We start from the raw sequence: 22,839 nt of genomic DNA on the forward strand, positions 1-22,839 counted from the left end.
TGTTTATTTAAATCTGTGAGGCACAGATTTTTCTCGTTTATAACGAACCAATTAAGCCGGTTTCAACGCGTTTCTTAATTGAAACGAATTTCTCGTAAATGACACGAAGTGAAAATTGCCAGGAAAATCACGATGCTAATGGTGATTCATGCTTTATCGGGGGTCGCGTTAAAAAGTACTTAAATAGTATTTTTGGGAGTTTGTTGATTCTGAAAGTCACGTTTTGTCGGAATTCGAACACAAATATCGGAATACATATTCCGAAGAGTATCTCAAAAGTTTTTAGAAACAGCACGTGTGAAAACACTTTGAAAATCGCGAAAATTTTACAACAATTTCGTTGGGAAAAATCTAAAAACTATTTTCGACGCGCGATCAAGGTTAAACGTTTAATTTAAGATTTTCAAGCTTTCCCTCTTTCATAATTTATTAATTTAAGTAAATTAACTGAAAAAAAAAAATGAAACTAAAAAGTTATTTGTGTCAAAAATATTTTAAAAGTATGATTCAAAATTTCGTTCTATTTCCAGCTTGGTTATATTCACACGACGAATGGGAATTTCTACATTGAACCTTACGAAGAATTTTTTAATTCTTCAACGCCGATTTTGCACAAGGTTACGAAGATCGTCCAAGAAAACGATGTTAATATGGAAAATGATTGCGAAACGACAGGTAAAAAATTCATTAATTTTCTATAAGACGATGAGGTTATCTCAAAAAATAACCAAAACATTATAACATTATTTGCAATTTTCTTTGTTTTTTTAAAATAACCCCATCGAGTTGGTACTCAAATTAATGCAATTTAATAAGGAGTGTAAATATTGTGAATTGGAAAATGTAAGTCCAACCGCCACATGAGCAACATTTCCACCACAATTCATTATTTCTTCCAAAATCATGACGTATTATCCTACATGTTTCATCTTTAATGAAAATCTTCTTTTGTTGACCTAGACACCGCTTAACTCTTACTGGAGCAAGTGTTTAACATAAAATTTTGCTCAACAACGAGCAAAGTTTGATTTTTTAGATTTTTTAAGTAAACGATTTTAAAAGGTAATATACAGGGTGTTTCGGTAGCAGAAATTTAACAGTCGATAGATCTCTTAAAATTAACACAAAAACTTCACATAACCATAGCTCGACAAACGCTTTGTTTTGGAGATACAGGGTGTTCAAATTAAATTTTTAAATTGATTTTTATTTAATATTACACGTGTATTTCAACCGATTCTATTCAAATTTGGTATACGGAGGTTTTTTGACATGAGAAAGACGATTATGGAGTCCGTTTTATTATAGTCGCTCTGTAACGTATTCTTTACGGATTCAAATAACAATAATTTTTCTGACAGTACAGAGTGTCCCAATTTCGATGTCCGCATAGGCTATCTCCGAAACTAAAAGAGATAGAAAAAAAGTAGCGTCTTTTGTTTTCACCCTATCGGCAAAAATTGAAAATTTAGCGAAAACGACAATCGCGAATATCTCACTTATTATCAAAGATGGAGTGAGTTTATGTCGGTCATTCAAGCGATACGGACGTGCGTATTGTGAGATCTGATCCAACTGATATAAACCTTAACGTAAACACTCGATTATTCATAATATTAACTTTTATTTATCGTGTTGTCGGGAGTGTCAACCCTTATATATCGGTATAAACGAGGAGCAGCCCTAAGGGGTTGTAATTCAACCTTAACTTTATGAGCTCCAAGAGAAAATCTGACGAATTGTCACCACCTATAAATGAAACCTTGAAGAGATACATATGGACTCCAAATACCAAACCTGTTCATATTCTCGAAACAAATCAATTTTTTCCACTTTCTCAACTCGACAATCGACCAGATGACAACGAACCGAGTCCATCTACCTCAAGTCAAACAACTGCTCAAAAAATTAAACGAATTCCACCAATATTTCTAAAAGGGTCTTTTAACCATCAAGAAATTCTTAAGGATATAAAAAAATTAGTAAAATGTGAATTCACAATACATTATTCCACTGATACAACTAAAATAAACATAACCACTGAAGATGATTTTCGGACCTTAATTAACCATTATAAAACCAGTAAAATAGACCACTACACCTATAGAAACCCAGATTCCAAACCACTTTCGGTGGTTATCAGACATATTCCCCCGTCACTGACAGAAGAAGAAATAACAAATTTACTAATCGAACAAGGTTTCCCAGTATTAAAAGTAAGTAGATTGTATAACAAAAATAAGATAGCAATACCCATATGCGCTATCGAACTCACGGCGACCGAAAAAGCATCAGAAATCTTCAAGTTGAATAAACTTGACCACACTATTGTAACCGTAGAAGCCAGACGCGCATCTCGCTCTGTTCCACAATGTTATCGTTGTCAACGATACGGTCATACCAAAAATTACTGCGCAATGCCACCAAGGTGTGTCAAATGTAAAGAAAATCATTTAACTAATGAATGTCCGAAACCTACTAGCGATCCACCTCAATGTGTTAACTGTAATGAAAATCACCCAGCTAATTACAGGGGATGTAAATACTATCTAGAACAAATTAATTCTAGAAACAAACCTACCACAAGTCGACAAAGACGGCACGAATTAACCACTCCATCGTTAAGTGCACAACCCAACTCAATCCTACCCAATTCTTCTAATAATCCCAATAAAACCTACGCAAATGCAATTAAAAATACAAATCCACCACAAAATTCAAATGAACCTACAACTTCCTCAACTGATCCCATCATTAATACCATAATATCCGCCATACTTTCATACTTACAACCGCTTCTGCACCAATTAAAAACATTAATTTTAACAAACCTCTCCTATATTCTCCAGAAAAATGATTAATAACGCAAATATAATTCTATACGATCTCCAAATACTCAACTTAAACATTAACGGAATTAAAAAGGAACGCAATAGACTAATAACTTTCTTACAGAGAAAAAACATTGACGTTGCATGTATCACTGAAACACATCTGGCTCTAAATGAGAATTTCACAATTCCAGGTTACAAAATCTATCGTAAGGACAGAAATAATCGCATAGCTTCCGGAGGGGTGGCTATATTAATTAAAAAAAAGTTCACGAATCAACAACTCCCATTACTTAACTGCAGTAATATTGAAATTATCGGTATAGAAATTACACTTACTGATAACTCTACCCTTAACATCTTTAGTGCTTACAAGCAACCCAATAAACCCCTCATTGAGGAGGATATAAAATCAATCTTCAATACTAACCGCCAAATTCTGATGTTGGGTGACATAAACAGTAAGAACACAGCTTGGGGATGTAGAGCTAATAACCAAGCGGGAATTAAACTATTAAATTTGTCCTCAATATACAACTTCATGGTGCACGCACCTAATACATACACATACTATCCACATAGAAATGATTACCAACCCGACATTCTAGACGTCGCATTGACTAAAAATTTCAATAAATTAATAAATCAAGAAGTGGTGGTAGATTTGGATTCAGATCACCTTCCTGTGATTTTATCGTTCAAAACCTCACCGTGTCTTACCAAAAATAACAACAAACTAGTAACTAACTGGCTTTTGTTTAAAGGCGCACTTGAGAATACCTTCAATAATAACGACTACAGTCTAAATACCCAAAAGTCAATTGACCAAAGTGTACAGCGTCTCACAGAAACAATCAATATTTGTATAAAACAATCATCATTCCCCAAATGTAAACCGCAGTTTGATAATTATCTCCCGCCATCAAAAATCCAATCTCTTATAAACCAGAAAAACAGCCTGCGACGTGAATGGCAAATGACGAGAAACCCTGCAACCAAGTCAATTGTAAATCGATTAACACGACAAATAAGAAAGGAACTTGATGCGTATCGCATAAAATCTTTTCAACAATATTTAAACAACATACAACCCAATAGTCACGAAATATGGAAAGCAACAAGAAGAATCACGAGAAAATCTAATGAAATATCAACTTTAAATATTGATAATGGACACTTAGTAACTGATCAACAGAAAAGTACTGGTTTTGCAGAATATCTGGAGAAAATATTCAGACCCCACTTCTTCAGCACCCCAAATTTCACAACTTCTGTGATATCATATAACGAAAACCATAATCCGGTATTGAACAGTAACTTTCAAAAAGTCACAATAAATGAAATTCGACAGATTATTAAAAATCTGAAAACTAAGAAAGCTCCAGGACCTGATCAAATTCCTAACTTGACCATAAAAAATCTACCGGAAACAGTAGTGCAGTTTTTGAAGAGATTACTCAATGCCTGTCTGGAACAAGGTTATTTTCCAAACTGTTGGAAACACGCCCATGTACTTATGTTTCTAAAGCCAGGGAAGCCCAAGAGCAACATCACCAGCTACCGACCGATTAGTCTATTATCTACATTATCCAAAATCTTAGAAAAAGTAATTAATTACCGCCTATGTGAAGCATTAAACGAAATGAATGTGATTCCACACTTCCAATTTGGTTTTAGAAACCAGTTCTCGACCAGTCATCAATTACAACGATTATCGAACATAATTGAAAACGGATTTGAAATGAAGCAATACTCGACCGCCTTATTTCTCGATATTGCCCAAGCTTTCGACCGTGTATGGATCAACGGATTAATTTATAAAATATTACACCTGGATCTTGACAGCAATATCAAGCAAATACTAATATCCTTCCTTAAAAACCGATCCTTCTGTGTTAAAATTCATGAATCCCTCTCCGAAACAAAAAATATACTCGCTGGTGTACCTCAAGGCAGCGTCCTCTCTCCCACCCTGTTCAACATCTACATGAGTGATATGCCACAACCAAATGTTCACATGCTGGCATATGCGGACGATACAGCCTTAATAGCGCAAAGCTTTGAACTCGAGGATGCGACTAAAAATCTGCAAATAGCTATAAACACCCTAGTTAAATGGTTCAAATCTTGGAATATAGCAATAAATACATCCAAGTGCATCGCTAAAATTTTTACACTCAAACGAATTAAAAGCTCACCGGAATTAACAATTAACGGAGAAACTATTAGATGGAACGACTCGGACGAACCGGTTAAATATCTTGGCATATTCCTTGACACAAGATTAACTTGGAAATACCATATACTCCAAAAAGTTAATCAAGGTTACGGAAAGTTGAAACAACTGTATCCCTTGATAAACAGGAGAACAAGACTTAAATGCGAAAACACTATTCTAATTTATAAAACACTCATTCGACCACTCGTTACCTATGCCTGCGTTGTCTGGGGAAACTCGGCTAAAACAAATCTTAATAAGGTTCAGGTTTTACAAAACAAAATACTACGCATAGCAGTAGACTCCGATCTCTAATGATCAACTACACAACGAATTAAAAATTGATAGTATCACAGCCTTTATATCTAAAATGACTTCCCGGTTTCACGAACGCATACAATACACAGAAGTACTACAGCCATACAACCTCAGCAAAAAGAACATCCACTGTCGTCTTAAAAGGAAACTACCACAAGACATCTACTTGATTTAAAATACGTTAAATGTTACCATCCAATTTGACTTATGTTTATTATTTTGTAAGTGACGAGGTCCTTTTAGTTATGTAATGTGACATTTATTTAGTATAAGAAAAAGCCTTGTATAGTAATGTTAATTTACTGGTCTGGCAATAAAAGTACTTAAAAAAAAAAAAAAAAAAAGATGGAGTATTATAAATAACACATTATATGGGCAACTTTTTACGAAGAATTCAGTGGCGTAGGTAGAATTTTTTTCCCATCTTTTATTTTCGAGATTTTAGACGTAACTTTATTTTTTTAAATAGAAACCATAGTTGGCTATGACCTAAAATAATTTGTTATTTTCTTCTGATAACAAATATATATAGTTTGTGGGGTATATTTCTTATAGTTATTGAATAATTAACAAAAATTCATTTTGTTCTATCTAAAACTAATGTATATATTTAAAAGTTATTGTTGCTATGGTGATAACCATACATACTATGATGGAACATGATGTATCAAATAGTTGCCAAAGTTTGTATTTAAAAATTCGATAACAACTCTGGCATTATGTGCTGATACGATGCACAAGCATGTTAGGTGTCAAAGTATAACAAAACCGAATAAAACTTTACAATGAATTTCGAAAATTATGAAAAATGTAACATGATGGAATGCTATATGTTATCAGATAAGAATGCGACGTTAGCCGCGGAATTATATTTCACAAGGTATCCGGAAAAAAGACCTAACGTAAGAACCTTCAGCCGGTTAGCAGAAAATTTAATAGATTTTTGGTCCTTCCCCAAACCACGTGCAAAAACATACCAAAATGGCCTGCAAGAGGACGAAGTCAATGTGTTGGCTTCACTTGCGATAAATCCGTCAACATTTTGCAGAGAAATTGAACAAGACGTCTGACCCAAAAGCTGCTGCTCCAGAATATGAAAGAAAAATATGTATAAACCATACAAAGCGGGGCTAATTCATTATTTACGTGCCGGAGATGTCAATTTAAGGGGTAATATCAGTGTAGACGCCCGTTTTCAAAGGTTATCTTTGGGATTCTTTTGTTCAGCTGGGAATATTAAGGTAAAAAGACAGATGACGTATGCTTATTGTATACATCTTAAAAGCTATAATATAGCTTTTAAGAGGTTACTATGTGGAAGATTTTTAAAGTATTTATGGAATCTTTTAGGCACCCATGTTAGTAACTTCTGCAAATCATTATACTTTTTAGTTGAAATAGGTTTTAGTGTCTCTCTTATTGGTTTCAGTAGCATTAAATTATTATCACTGAGAACAACTTCCTTAGAATTAACAGTACGCTTCTCTTTGCGTGTTAGTCTTTTAGTGCCTCGATTAAAATCAACTTGTTCAAAACTTTCTTGATTAAAATCTGTTTTAAAATACAAAACTCCAGGTGTTTCTATTAAAAACTTCATATGAACCACTTTAGATATCAAAAAGTTTTGATTATTTATGGTTTTTTTGTTATTGTGAAAGTAAGATCCGGATTTTTCAGATAAAAGGGTAAAATTTTTAAAGTCCATGGTTTCCATTTCCGCTACTTCAATATTGTTACCACAAAGTCTGAAAAGCTGCTGCCAATCCCATGGTGTTATTAAATTGGAGTTAAGCTTTCTTTTGCCTTTCTATTCGTGCATGAATTGTATCTACCTCCATGTGCGTATGTCCTCGTAAAAGGTACTTGTGTTCAATGCATTTTATGGAAGGCTTCAGCATAAGAATCGAAAGATAGCACATAATCATCTGAAGATTTCTATTTTGTGATGGACAGTTATCGCTCCAGATAATAATTTTCTCTATTGATTCTTTTACATGTAAATTAATGTATTTCAGAATACATGAAGCCATTTCATTTCCACCACGTCCGGCAATAGATTCATCCCAGGTGAAGCAATATCCTATTTTGTCTGTTGCATCATAGACTGTATAATTAAATGTCCATAGCTTTAGAGAATAGAAAGCATGGGTAAGCATTTTTGTAAATCCACCGAAAGTATTTTCGTATTCGCCTCGGTTTTATAAGCCCCTTTATACTCTCTCTTTAGTTGATACCGATTATCGGCATCACGAAGATGTGTGTCATAGTTAGTTTGTAATTCAAGGCGTTCCTCCAGAGATACAGACTCTTTGAATTTAATAATATATCCATCACATGTGTCACATGTATCATTCGCTGGCTCTTTGAAGGATAAATTAAATTCCGAATTGAAAATCTCATTATATAGCCACTGCTTGGGGATATCTTCTTTAGGAATTTGGTTTTCTACGCAATCTTCATAGAAGCACCGATACATTATTGAAATGTTGAGATGGCTGCCTAAATATTTTCTCTGGGATTTATTCCTGGAATAATGTGATTATATACACGGAAACTTCTGTATGTGCTCCCTGATATTGTTTCTTACATTTGAGGCAATTTTGTTTGAGGGTCCATGTTTACCCCTTTGGTCGGGTATTACGATACCACCAAGTTGTCTTTTCGATAACGCATTACGTACAGAGGTTTGGGATATATTTAAGGTGTTAAAAAAATAAGTACGGCACACACTAAACTTCTTACCATCTACACTAAAAAAATACTTCAACGACGTTTTTCTTTTACCAGCACGAGATCCCGTTCTAGCACGTACACGCTCAACTGGAACTTCTTCTATGCAGCTAGCTATAAATTGTCTTTTCTGGTCAAGTTCGATGCTACCATTCCAAAATTGTGAGTGAATTAGAGCACGACTCTCAACTGATATGTTCTGCTTGCACTGCTTTTTACATTCATCAGGACAAGGTGCTTTCATTTCTTTTTTTCCAGTAAGCTTATTGGTGGCTGACAGATATTCTTCACCAGCAGCTCTCCTTTGCTTTCTAATGTTTTTCTTCCAATTAACGGAGTTTCTTTTTCTTTTCTTTCCCTTAGTTTCTCGGATTTCTACAGCTCCTTTCTCTTGTTCTTCTTCCAGTTCTTTTGTATCACTATTTTCCTCAGGTAGATAAGGTGGGTCTTCAGATTCAATATTATAGTCTTCTTTGTGTTGTAAATTATTTGCGTCTACTTCATCTGCTTTATAGTGAGGTCCATCGTCATTATTTTGAATAATAATATTTTGTAGAATATTGATTTTAGAAGGTTTCTCGTATTCGTGATTTTTATCTTCATTCCTATTGCCTTGAACAAAATGCTCTGGTGAGCTTTCTGCTGGCTGAGACTCGTCTGTATTATCTCGTAGGATATCTTCGGTATTGGAAAAAGGCACATTATTTTTACTAACAAAGATGGTATTGTACACATTGTTATTCAAAGAAATAACATCCTCTGCAGCATTGCCATAACCGGTTGCAAGAATTTTCAAATTTTCATGAGGGATATCCTGCGTACTATTAGTGGTTGGATATATTTCCATAACTATCTCAGCATCTTCTATAATAATATTATTATTTAATAATATTTATTATTAAATAAATTATCTTATTTACCGTTCTCCTCAGCCAAAAGTGAGGTTATAACAGGTTTTTCAGATATTTCGTTGCACTTGGCTTGTGTTAGTGTCATTTGTAATATCTTTTGGCCTCTTGAAGACATCCTATTCACTTATTAAATATTAAAACTATAAAATTATCAAGCATTTCTTGTTAACTTCACGAACAAAATAATGTGACTTAATATTATGACAACTGATGTACACTAAAACAAAACAGTATTAAGTCCAATCACCTAACCTCACATTTGGACTTAATAGCTAAATACTGGATATCTTCCAGAGCCAAACAGTATCAAAAACCTTTAATACTGTTTGGTTCTATTTAATACAGGACTTAATATCAATAATCTACACCTATCTCGTAAACGGGAAGAAACTGGACTTAATACGCGTCGTCATTGGAAAGAGCGGAAAAAAATACTATAGAAACAATCATAACCTCAAAAACGAAAAAAAATGGACTTAATACTGTTTGGCTCTGAGGTCCAGATATTCATGAATTTCGTGAAATGTTTTTTTTTTATTGGTCGTCGTACAACAGATCAAATCCAGGTTTGTTTTTTTCGTGGCGCTATTCTGCGCGACATATAGAAGACGCCAATCATAACGTAGAATATGATTGCTTCGCATCGGCTTCGAGGCAGAAATTGTAACAGTTATAGCCAATTGTTATTTCCATAAGCTCCATTATTTTTAAAACTGCACTCAGTCCATCGTTATAAATACTAACAGCAATATCTGTACTTAAATCCTATATTTTTTTACCGCTTGATGTGGTCTTCGGAGCTATGGACCAGACTAATGAATTAAAGCTTTCATTGCTATTTTGAGTGTATCCTCCTATGCAACGCTCAAGCAAATCCTATCTACTTAAATGTTCATAGATAGGTTGAATCGCTTCGAAAACTTCCGGTTTCATTGGTGGTGGATGTTTATAATTATCTCCTTCAGCAAAAGCTACTTGCCACGCACACCACGAATCTTCTCCTGACGGGCATTTGTCATGTTGAGGCTTCTTGTCTGTTGACAATTTATGAAACAGAGTTGTCCAAATATCATTCTTCATATCTTCTAATGAATGAGGATTGCGCCGAATTGCCAAACCATAATATTTACTCAAATCGTCAATAAGTTTACCAGTTAATTTATCCTTTCCACCAAGGCCTTTTTTTGATTTTTTAACGTTACGCAATCGAGTTCCCATGCGTTTTGCCACGTGATCGATACATTCTTTTTTCTGCACAACAGTATTTTCATAAGGTTGAGCATCTATAATTCCTTTAAAAGTTCTACTATCGCCATCGCCGATGTAAGAAATGTATTTAACATTATACAGACTAAGGGAACGTTTAAACATCTCAATTACTGAGTCTATTTCCATTTTTCCTGCAGAACCTTCATGGTTTGCCTGGCAAACTGTCTTATGCGTTCCAAGCCATTCCGCATACTCTTCGCTATCTTTTTTCTTTTCCCAAGTTTCACAACTTTTGCAGTACTTAGATTTGACGATGATGTCGACAACTTTTCCGGTATGCCAGCCAACTAAAGAAGCTAAGCCGAAAAGCGATGTGAATCCTCGTTTTCTCCAAGACCCATCGCCAGAGACAATCAGTTCATTGCCATCTCGTCCTTCTGCAGAAGACATTTTTCTCTTCTTTCACTGCTCCTTCCATACTAATTTGACACACCGAGCGAGCGGCGACCGAAATTGTATCCACAGCAGCTGCATAAACGGTTTGAAATATCGGCCGCGCATTGGAGTATGACTAAAAGTCACTCTAGAATGGCACTTATGGCATACTACAACGCTAGAGATAGCATTGAACACGGCAACAAAATGAACAAAGCAGTAACCAAATGATGGATGAACATTAATACCACTTTCACCTGCACTCTTCAATTTTTTGGCAGACGTGCTCACTCCTTCAACGTCTTTCTCCGTTTCATAACGATTTTTCGGTCGATGTTTTCCTATACGTCTTCGATGAGAATGCCAGCTAGACTCTCTGGTACCTTTCTTTCCAGAATACACAACATTTGTATCACTCATGGTTGAAATTTCGAGAAATATTCACTTAGAAGAGAAATTTTTAACTGTATGGACAGCGTCGTTCACAACAAAAGATGCACAAACAAATATTATTACTACGTCATGTATACAATTAAAGGCTACTAAACTAGGCAACGCGAAGGCAATGTGAGGAGTCAGTAATTACAAACTAGTTTCAAGTTTCAACCTGTCGAGCGTTCGCTGAGCGCGCAACGGGCGCTTTATGGCAGTAAAAAAATTTTTTCGGCCAAAAACTTTGGGGATATTATTTTTGAAGGTCAAACCTATCGTTTAAGCAAAAAAAAAATGATTTTTTTTAAATTCTACACTGATGTTACCCCTTAAAATTAAAATTTTATAGATGATATTTAGAAAAATTAAATAATCTACTGTTTGTTCAAAATGTCATCTGGACCAATGAAGTCTCTGAGTGTTCAAAGAAGGTTGGGTTTCAATGTATGGTGTGCCCTTTTAGATAATAGAATTTTGGCATATAGTATCTACCATAAAAACTTAAACTCAGGTAAATAGCTCAATATATTAAGGCAGCACATTGAACCTTTGGTCGACAATTTGCCATTAAAGATGTTTCAAATGATATATTTTCAATATGACGGAGCACCAGCATATAATGCCAGAGTTGTTAGTGAATTTTTAAATACTATTACAAACTTTGGTAATAATTGGAAACAATGGTTTCCATCATGGTATGGTTATCACCATAACAACATTAAGTTTTAAATACATACAATAATAGTTTTAGAAAGAACAAAAAAAATTGATACATTATATTCCATCATAGTATGTATGGTTATCACCATAGCAATATTAACTTTTAAATACATACATTAGTTTTAGATAGAACAAAATGAATTTTTGTTAATTATTCAATAACTATAAGAAATATACAGCATAAACTGTATACAGGGTGTATCTGAATGACTGCAACAAACTTCAAGGGGTGATTTTTTAGTGAATTTTAATGGTACTTTGATATATGAACAATGGGTGACTTCGGCTCCCCTAAGGAGCTACACCCCTCCAAAAAAGGCGGAAAATTTTGGTTTATTTTTTTTTCTCAAAAACTATAAACGCTATACTCTGTTTTTAAACCAGGAGGAGTAAACGCGAAAGTCAGATTTACACTAGGAAAAATCACCAGAAAATATCACTACATATTTTGGCGGTAAATTTAAATTAATAATTATTATTTATTTATTTACTTATTACTGTATTTATTTTCGTTTGTTATCGTCAATACTAAACATACAAATTAACATTAAAGTTATGAGTGTATTTATTTCAAAATCAAAATTCAAAATTGCTTGTGTGTGAACCTTCCTCGCATTCAACCAATCACCTGCAAGGTCAATCTGATGACAAATTTAAAATACTCCTCCTGGTTTAAAAACAGAGTATAGGAAAATGAAATTTGGGGAATATGTTTAACTCATAATAGGGCACGTTTTGACCCTATTTGTACTTTCAACCTACCCTTCTAAACTACTAAACGTAACCACAACCGTTCAATTTATGCCTAGATTTTTTTAATGAAAATGATAAATACATTGGAAAAATTTCAGTTAGATAGATAAAACTATTCTAAAACTTTTTTGTCTCTCTGATGTTCTTCTAAAACTTAATAATTTCTGAGAAAAAAAATAATTAAGCAAACACTAACTTGTAGGGTTGTTAATCGAAAGTTGGAATGAATTTTTAATGAAAAAATCTTACAAGAGAAGTATCAGAACTGTCCCTTACCGATTTTGTTGAAATTTGGTACAACGATAATATAGCCAAAAATAAGGTTTAAGTATTTTTTATACGTGCTAATAAAACCCCTGGGGCGAGTTATAAGGGTTGGAAATCGGGGCGAAATATATATATTTGCTTATAGGCTGAAAACGAAAATAGCTATCGAAATGTGGTAAATGTAAACTGATATTCATTTTCAAAGAGCTTTCCATTGATGTATCAGACATATATCTGAGGGCTTCAGGGGGTAAACTACCCCTAGTTTTTTGGAATATTTCAAAAACTACCCTGTCGATTTTTTTCGATATTATGTGTCCTTATAGTACGTTTAAAAATATTAATGACGTGTTTTTTCTTATTTGCCTCTGACCATCCTCTGCAAAGTTACGGGGTATGATAGATAACCCCTTTCCTTAAGAATAATGTGATAAACTGTTACACTGTTGAACAATATTTTGAAGAAAAGCATAAATTAGATGTAAATTAAGATTTACGCAGTAAAATAAACCCTATACGACATTTAGGGGTGGCTGGGGTTAACTACCCTAACCACCCCAAAAATTAAAATTTTTTGCGAAACAATCGATTTTGGTGCAATTTACGACGATGATTTTTTATATATTAGTACTATTGTAAGAACAATTCTTAGAAGTTTGGGGTAGAAAATATATTTTCGCTAATAATTTTCATAATCCTACAGAAAACGTTTTTTATCCTTACTTTATTTAAATAACACAAAAGTTAGTGTAGTTATATAAATATTTATTAATAATGAGTTAAAAAGTAACTGGCAAACAAATGGTTGACTATTACAAATTGTATTCTACATTATTAATTTAATTTCTTTCTTTTTACTTTTTTTATTCAATGTATTGTTGGCAATAATGAAAATCATGGAAAAAATGTTTTAAACACAACGATTGTTTACACCATGCACAAGTTATAACAACTATTTCCCCACAGATATCGCACGTAGGTTTTTCATTGGAAAAGCAAACCTCCACCAGATTTTCAAACTGTTCTGGTCTCTCCTCTATATACAGGGTGATTTATAACATACGGAGCAGATTAAAAGAGCAAGTACTAGGGGCCAAACTGAAGATATTTTCTTAATAATGTTTTGACTACAACGTAATAATCACAAAGATATAGAGCATTAAAGTTGACTTAATTGCCCAGCATTTCTTACGATATACGGTATTACACTACGTTTAAATTCAAACTGCGAATATTTCGGGGTTACTTAAGCAATGCCTGATTAGCACCAATAATAAAATCTTGTAATATGGCAGTTACGGCTATTTAAAAATTTGTTAAATCACTCAAAAACTGGTGTTTTTGAGAACCGTTGATACCATGTTTTTGTTTTTTTGAGATAAATGCGTCAAATTTGGACTCATTTTAAAGCTTTTTAATGAAGATGACAAATATGTCAAAATTGACGTTTCAAACCGGAAGTGATTGTACTTCCATTAATATTAAAGTTAAACATGTTGAGTTTGGACTCATTTTAGAGGATTTTTTATGAAGTTGATAAATATGTCAAAATTTAAAGTTGAAAATTAGAATTTTTTGTTTTTTTGAGATAAACGCGTCAAGTTTGGACTCATTTTAAAAGTTTTTTTAATGAAGATGACAAATATGTCAAAATTGACGTTTCAAACCGGAAGTGATTGTACTTCCATTAATATTAAAGTTAAATATGTCGAGTTTGGAATCATTTTATTGGATTTTTTATGAAGTTGACAAATATGTCAAAATTTAAAGTTGAAAGTTCGAATTTTTTGTTTTTTTGAGATAAATGCGTCAAGTTTGGACTCATTTTAAAAGATTTTTTATAAAGTTGACAAATATGTCAAAATTTAAAGTTGAAAGTTCGAATTTTTTGTTTTTTTGAGATAAATGCTTCAAGTTTGGACTCATTTTAAAGGTTTTTTAATGAAGATGACAAATATGTCAAAATTGACGTTTCAAACCGGAAGCGATTGTACTTCCATTAATATTAAAGTTAAACATGTCGAGTTTGGACTCATTTTAGAGGATTTTTTATGAAATTGACAAATATGTCAAAATTTAAAGTTGAAAGTTCGAATTTTTTGTTTTTTTGAGATAAATGCGTTAAGTTTGGACTCATTTTAAAGGTTTTTTAATGAAGATGACAAATATGACAAAATTGATGTTTCAAACCGGAAGTGATTGTACTTCCATTAATATTAAAGTTAAATATGTCAAGTTTGGACTCATTTTAAAAGATTTTTTATGAAGTTGACAAATATTATATCAAAATTTAAAGTTGAAAGTTCGAATTTTTTGTTTTTTTGAGATAAATGCGTCAAGTTTAGACTCATTTTAAAGGTTTTTTAATGAAGATGACAAATATGTCAAAATTGACGTTTCAAACCGGAAGTGATTGTACTTCCATTAATATTAAAGTTAAATATGTTAAGTTTAGACTCATTTTAAAGGATTTTTTATGAAGTTGACAAATATGTCAAAATTTAAAGTTGAAAGTTCGAATTTTTTGTTTTTTTGAGATAAATGCGTCAAGTTTGGACTCATTTTAAAGGTTTTTTAATGAAGATGACAAATATCTCAAAATTGACGTTTCAAACCGGAAGTGATTGTATTTCCATTAATATTAAAGTTAAATATGTCAAGTTTGGACTCATTTTAATGGATTTTTTATGAAGTTGACAAATATGTCAAAATTTAAAGTTGAAAGTTCGAATTTTTTGTTTTTTTGAGATAAATGCGTCAAGTTTGGACTCATTTTAAAGGTTTTTTAATGAAGATGACAAATATCTCAAAATTGACGTTTCAAACCGGAAGTGATTGTATTTCCATTAATATTAAAGTTAAATATGTCAAATTTGGACTCATTTCTCAATGTGTCAAGTTTGGACTCATGTTAAAGGTTTTTTTAATGAAGATGACAAATATGTCAAAATTGACGTTTCAAACCGGAAGTGATTGTACTTCCATTAATATTAAAGTTAAACATGTCGAGTTTGGACTCATTTTAGAGGATTTTTTATGAAGTTGATAAATATGTCAAAATTTAAAGTTGAACGTTCGAATTTTTTGTTTTTTTGAGATAAATGCGTCACGTTTGGACTCATTTTAAAGGTTTTTTAATGAAGATGACAAATATGTCAAAATTGACGTTTCAAACCGGAAGTGATTCTACTTTCATTAATATTAAAGTTAAATATGTCAAGTTTGGACTCATTTTAAAAGATTTTTTTATGAAGTTGACAAATATGTTAAAATTTAAAGTTGAAATTTCGAATTTTTTGTTTTTTTGAGATAAATGCGTCATGTTTGGACTCATTTTAAAGGTTTTTTAATGAAGATGACAAATATGTCAAAATTGACGTTTCAAACCGGAAGTGATTGTACTTCCATTAATATTAAAGTTAAATATGTCGAGTTTCGACTCATTTTAAAAGATTTTTTATAAAGTTGATAAATATGTCAAAATTTAAAGTTGAACGTTCGAATTTTTTGTTTTTTTGAGATAAATGCGTCAAGTTTGGACTTATTTTAAAGGTTTTTTAATGAAGATGACAAATATGTCAAAATTGACGTTTCAAACCGGAAGTGATTGTACTTCCATTAATATTAAAGTTAAATATGTCAAGTTTGGAGTCATTTTAAAGGATTTTTTTATGAAGTTGAGAAATATGTAAAAATTTAAAGTTGAAAGTTCGAATTTTTTGTTTTTTTGAGATAAATGCGTCAAGTTTGGACTCATTTGAAAGGTTTTTTAATAAAGATGACAAATATGTCAAAATTGACGTTTCAAACCGGAAGTGATTGTACTTCCAATAATATTAAAGTTAACTATGTCAAGTTTGGACTCATTTTAAAGGATTTTTTATGAAGTTGACAAATATGTCAAAATTTAAAGTTTAAACTTAGAATTTTTTGTTTTTTTGAGATAAATGCGTCAAGTTTGGACTCATTTTAAATTTTTTTTTAATGAAGATGACAAATATGTCAAAATCGACGTTCAAACCGGAAGTGATTGTACTTCCATTAATATTAAAGTTAAATATGTCAAGTTTGGACTCATTTTAAAGGATTTTTTATGAAGTTGACAAATATGTCAAAATTTAAAGTTGAAAGTTCGAATTTTATGTTTTTTTGAGATAAATGCGTCAAGTTTGGACTCATTTTAAAGGTTTTTTAATGAAGATGACAAATATGTCAAAATTGACGTTTCAAACCGGAAGCGATTGTACTTCCATTAATATTAAAGTTAAACATGTCGAGTTTGGACTCATTTTAGAGGTTTTTTTATGAAATTGACAAATATGTCAAAATTTAAAGTTGAAAGTTCGAATTTTTTGTTTTTTTGAGATAAATGCGTCAAGTTTGGATTCATTTTAAAGGTTTTGTAATGAAGATGACAAATATGTCAAAATTGACGTTTCAAACCGGAAGTGATTCTACTTCCATTAATATTAAAGTTAAATCTGTCGAGTTTGGAGTCATTTTAAAGGATTTTTTATGAAGTTGACAAATATGTCAAAATTTAAAGTTGAAAGTTAGAATTTTTTGTTTTTTTAAGATAAATGCGTCAAATTTGGACTCATTTTAAAGGTTTTTTAATGAAGATGACAAATATGTCAAAATTGACGTTTCAAACCGGAAGTGATTGTACTTCCATTAATATTAAAGTTAAATATGTCGAGTTTGGAGTCATTTTAATGGATTTTTTATGAAGTTGACAAATAAGTCAAAATTTAAAGTTGAAAGTTAAAATTTTTTGTTTTTTTGAGATAAATGCGTCAAATTTGGACTCATTTTAAAGCTTTTTAATGAAGATGACAAATATGTCAAAATTGACGTTTCATACTGGAAGTGATTGTACTTCCATTAATATTAAAGTTAAATATGCCGAGTTGGAGTTATTTTAAAGGATTTTTTTATTAAGTTGACAAATATGTCAAAATTTAAAGTTAAAAGTTCGAATTTTTTTTTTTTGAGATAAATGCGTCAAGTTTGGACTCGTTTTAAAGGTTTCTTTAATGAAGATGACAAATATGTCAAAATTGACGTTTCAAACCGGAAGTGATTGTACTTCCATTAATATTAAAATTAAATATGTCAAGTTTGGAGTCATTTTAAAGGATTTTTTATGAAGTTGACAAATATGTCAAAATTTAAAGTTGAAAGTTCGAATTTTTTGTTTTTTTGAGATAAATGCGTCAAGTTTGGACTCATTTTAAAGGTTTTTTAATGAATATGACAAATATGTCAAAATTGACGTTTCATACCGGAAGCGATTGTACTTCCATTAATAAACTCCATTAAAGTTAAACATGTCGAGTTTGGACTCATTTTAGAGGATTTTTTATGAAGTTGATAAATATGTCAAAATTTAAAGTTGAAAGTTCGAATTAAGATAAGTTATTAACCAAACAATTTATCAAAGAATTTTTTGTAATTAAATAAAGAATATATGTAAAATTTATAAAATTTAAGAAGCCAGACAGCGTGGCACCTCCTACCTTAAAAAAACAGAATAAAAAACCTGTTTGAAAGAAAGCAAACACACCTTCTTCCCAATCCTTAACGTTTTAAAATCTTAAATAAAAAAAAAGGAGAGGTGGACCCACATACATAATGTTACGTTTTTTTATCGCCCGTTTCGTTTACATACCCGTTTATTGCATAACACTTTTTTTTATAAACCAAAAAAGATTTCGAGAACACACAGTTAACTTTTTTTTATGGCCATAATAGTACTTTTTTAAATCCTTAACGCAGGCTTGTTTACACTATCGGAAAGGTGCGCTTTTGAAGTTTTATTTCGTCGAATCGAAACCAAACAAAATGTTTATCGAATTTCTTATACACCATTTCATTTCATTTTAAGATCAAATAGACGACGAAATCCATCATATCCCAGACTTACGTACAAAAAGATCCCTTTATTTCGATTACGACTTTGAAGAAATTAGCGAGTATAAAAGGGAAATTCGTGAAATCGGCGGCGAATTATTAACGAAAAATCGAAAAATACGAAGAAAACGGACTGGAAAAGAATATTTTATTGAATTATTAATCGTCGCCGATAAAACGATGTTGGAGTACCACAAAAATAAGGATAATTTGGTTCATTATATCTTAACGTTGATGTCACACGTAAGTTTATTTAATTAATACGATTTAGGAAGAGGTTGTTATCAATGTTAATAAGATATTGTTTGGATTTTGGGATAGGTTTCGTTTTTATTTAAAGAGGCGACGATAGGGAACCCTATTTCGCTTACGGTTGTTAAGATATACATCGACACAGTTACGGAATACAAAAATTTATCGTCGCGTAAGTTAATTTGGCTATAAAAAAATTTGTTTTATTAAAATAAACGTTTTATTAGATCAGCGATTGAGCAGCTTTTGTAAATGGCAGAAGAATAATACTTTAATTGGGGGGTTTCATGATGCAGCTCTTTTATTAACACGGTAAGATCTTGATTTAATCTAAAAAATTAATAATTTTAATGTTATTTTTAAATTTTAGGACTCCAATTTGTGGTGACAAAGAAAAAACATCTTGTCACACTTTGGGAATTGCGGAAGTTGGCGCGATGTGCAGCGACGTTTCAAGTTGCGCTTTGGCCAAAGATAACGGGTTATCAACTTCTTATACAATCGCCCATGAAATAGGACATTTATTAAAGTAAAAATTATTCTTTTATTTTAATCAAATTTAAATAAATTTTATCTTAATTAAGTATGGTACACGATGAAACTCTCCATTGCACTTCAATACCCGGCGGGCCGCACAAAGGGATCATGACGAAATCGTTAACGAACGGCTCAACACCCTGGAAATGGTCTTTATGTTCGAATCATTACTTAAACGAATTTTTGGAGTGAGTTAATTTGTTTGTATTGATTCCATAATGAAATTATTATATATATTAATTGTGTAGTTCCCCTCGCTCATCATGCTTATTGAGTCGATCGAGTAATAATCATATAAGATCAGAAATGAATAACAGTTTACCTGGGGAATATTACGAAGTCGATCGGCAATGCGAACTCGGTTTTGGACTCGGATCAAGACTTTGTTCTTATATGGTAACTATTTTAATTAACCCCTAATTAATTTATAATATAAATAATTTTATTACAATGTACAGGGTGTCTCAGCGAGACCGGTCATTAGACGTTTCTGGGGTTCTGGCGAAAATAAAAATTTGAGAATTCAGACTTAAGTATTATCAATTACGATCTCTTCGACTAAAATATTTTTAGATTTCTTGCACTTCCGGTTATACCGGAATTCGCCACCTACTTTATTTTTTTAAATGGAACACCCTGTATATTTTTACATATTTGGATTTGTCTGTTTTCAGGGTTTATAAATAACTTTACTTTTTGCAATTTGATTCGGCCGTTCTCGAGTTATTCGAGTTTTTATAGAAAAATCTGCTCCAGCAGACATTTGTTCAAAAAATCAGAGAACACTCAATTTTTGGGATATCAATTTAGGATTCAGAATATGCTTAAACAACATGATGGAGTATGTTTTGGTGCCGAGAACGGCTATCTAGAACGTTTGGTCACTTTACTATGGCACGTTAACTTTTCAAAATTTGGAAGTACCATAACTTAATTTTTTTAAATGGCACCCCCCATATTTTATTACTTAATCGTCTTCGGCGTCTCATTCTACATCTTTTATATCCCACATGTCCCATACCTAACATTAATAGTTTGGGAGATAATTAGGGTTTTTTGAAAAATGCACACATATCATATGGATACTTAGCCTAGTGTGCCATGAAAAACAAGCCTTCTCAATGAGTTCTTGTCAAAGACTCACTTGTTTACCTCACTTGATGCATGTGAGCACATAATTATCTGTTATGTCCCTTAATATTAGTACTGAAAAGAGTTAAAATCGATAACAATAACGAAAGTCATATTTACACAAATCAAGAAATTCTTAATTTATTTTTTATGCATAAAAAGGGCATATATTAAGATTAGCTGTCCCTCTTAAAAATCGATGAATTTTTTTTAATCGGTAGGAAATGACTCAAAAGATGTGTTAATGATAAAAAAAAAGTGCGGAAAAGTGTAGTACTTACCGAAAAATCACTTTAAAGGTGCGATTTGACGTTTCTTTTTGGAAGTTCAAAGCAATGTTAAAATTGCATTTTCGTATTAAATCCTAACCTGAAACTGTTTAATTTATACCCGCGCACAAAATAAAAAGTTATTTTCACTAAACTTATTGAGATTACAACATATTTACGGATGAAAACCTTATTTCTTAGGCTATCAATGCATAACGACAATTACCTGTCGTTAGATAGATTTGTTTCTACCAAATGTGTGTTAATAGACTTTATGTTAATAGATTGTGTATCAATTGATCTGTCAAACGACTAAAATATCTTTAAATTGTAAATATCAATGATAAATAAGTATAGTAGCTTATTTAATAATAGTTTGCTTAAATTAAAATAGTTATTAGAAAAGACATGTGTATACATGGTTACAAAATAAAAATAAATAAATAACCCGTGTGACGATAGCAACAAACTGTGCATTTAACCAAATAACAATTACAACTGACAACACAAGCAATGTTAACCATGTATTTTCGTATTAAATCCTAACCTCAAATTGTTTAATTTATACCCACGCACTAAATAAAAAGTTATTTTCACTAAACTTGTTGAGATTACAACATAATTATTCATAATGACACCTATGTGAAGTTAGCCCCCAATTAAATAGCATTTTACATGTATAGTATTTTGATTATAACATGAAAACCAGTGAACCGATTTCGATAAATAATGTCTCATTCGAAAGCTTAATCCTTGGCCAATACGAAAGTGGAAATGCCCAATTTGAAAACTCTTTCGAATTTCGCTAAAACGTCAAAATAATGCGAAGATACATGAAAATAACACAAAATTGACCTTCTTTAAGTGGTGATAACTCGTAAACGATGTACCCGATGATCAAAATCTATACGTCACTCGATTCGTCATAGTGTCTTCTATCGAAATCACAAAATGCTCGATTTCAATTCTCTCCCGCTAAGTTTATACAGCCCTCGGAATGACACCGTCTTCGGCTCGTTGTTTATGCACGTGTGAACGCTCGTGCTATTAATTAATTTTTAATTTAAACTAAATCGACTATAATTAGAGAACAGTTTGACGGATTTTAATGTTTTATATCTCAATCGAAAGTTTGTGTCTGGCAAAATGCTGTTGTCGAAATGCCCGATTCGAAATATTTAAGGATTTTGATTAAAAGACAACAAACGAATTAATTACACATCAATTATCTCCGTAACTAATTGAACAATTTTAGTCATCAAAATCTCGGTAGAAAGTATGATCTGCAATGAATGCGAAGGTGGAAATGCCCGATTTCAAAATTTACTAATTATGTGCGTACAGCCATTGAAATGACCCCGCGAGAGATTTCGAGTCGGGCATTTCCACTTTCGTATTGGCCAAAGATTAAGCTTTCGAATGAGATTTTGATTATCGAAATCGGTTGACTGGTTTTCTTGTTATAATCAAAATACTATACATGTAAAATCCTGTCTAATTGGGGACTAGGAAAATTTGAAGCTAACCTCGCATAGGTCATAATGACTAAGTGCCTGTCGTTACATAGACTGTGTGTCTATTAACTGTGTACAAGAGCGTCGCCAGATAGGAGCAAAGATAGATTCGAAAAAAGAAATTGAATAGAATATAAGATACAAATAGATTCTAAAAATCTATTTGAAATGTTTATAATCTGTTATCGCATTTAAATAGAGAGCATGAGAGTTAAATAAAAATTTGTTATTAAAAGACTTCAAACCACTTAAATATTATAATTAGGATAATTATTAGTTAGTTTAACGTTATTTTGGAACTTAATAACACATATTATTGATGAAAATCCCTTTCGTAGTTACAAAGTTTTAACATCAAAAGTTCATAACGTAGGGTGAAATATTCGTCAAATCCTTTGG

At 32.0% G+C, this 22,839-nt stretch overlaps 1 protein-coding gene across 1 annotated transcript in view; it reads left to right on the forward strand.

The window, feature by feature from the left end:
* The window catches only part of LOC111422089 (ADAM metallopeptidase with thrombospondin type 1 motif A), a 141,952-nt gene that overhangs the window by 54,752 nt on the left and 64,361 nt on the right, over positions 1-22,839 (forward strand). Inside the window, exons 5-11 of the mRNA XM_071200972.1 lie at positions 531-675; positions 18,712-18,980; positions 19,059-19,161; positions 19,217-19,301; positions 19,360-19,518; positions 19,574-19,714; positions 19,775-19,922. Coding sequence (XP_071057073.1) covers positions 531-675; positions 18,712-18,980; positions 19,059-19,161; positions 19,217-19,301; positions 19,360-19,518; positions 19,574-19,714; positions 19,775-19,922 — 1,050 coding nt within the window. The remainder of the gene's footprint in view (positions 1-530; positions 676-18,711; positions 18,981-19,058; positions 19,162-19,216; positions 19,302-19,359; positions 19,519-19,573; positions 19,715-19,774; positions 19,923-22,839) is intronic.

Source organism: Onthophagus taurus, unplaced genomic scaffold (assembly GCF_036711975.1).
Source record: "Onthophagus taurus isolate NC unplaced genomic scaffold, IU_Otau_3.0 ScKx7SY_15, whole genome shotgun sequence".
Taxonomy (NCBI): Eukaryota; Metazoa; Arthropoda; class Insecta; order Coleoptera; family Scarabaeidae; genus Onthophagus; species Onthophagus taurus.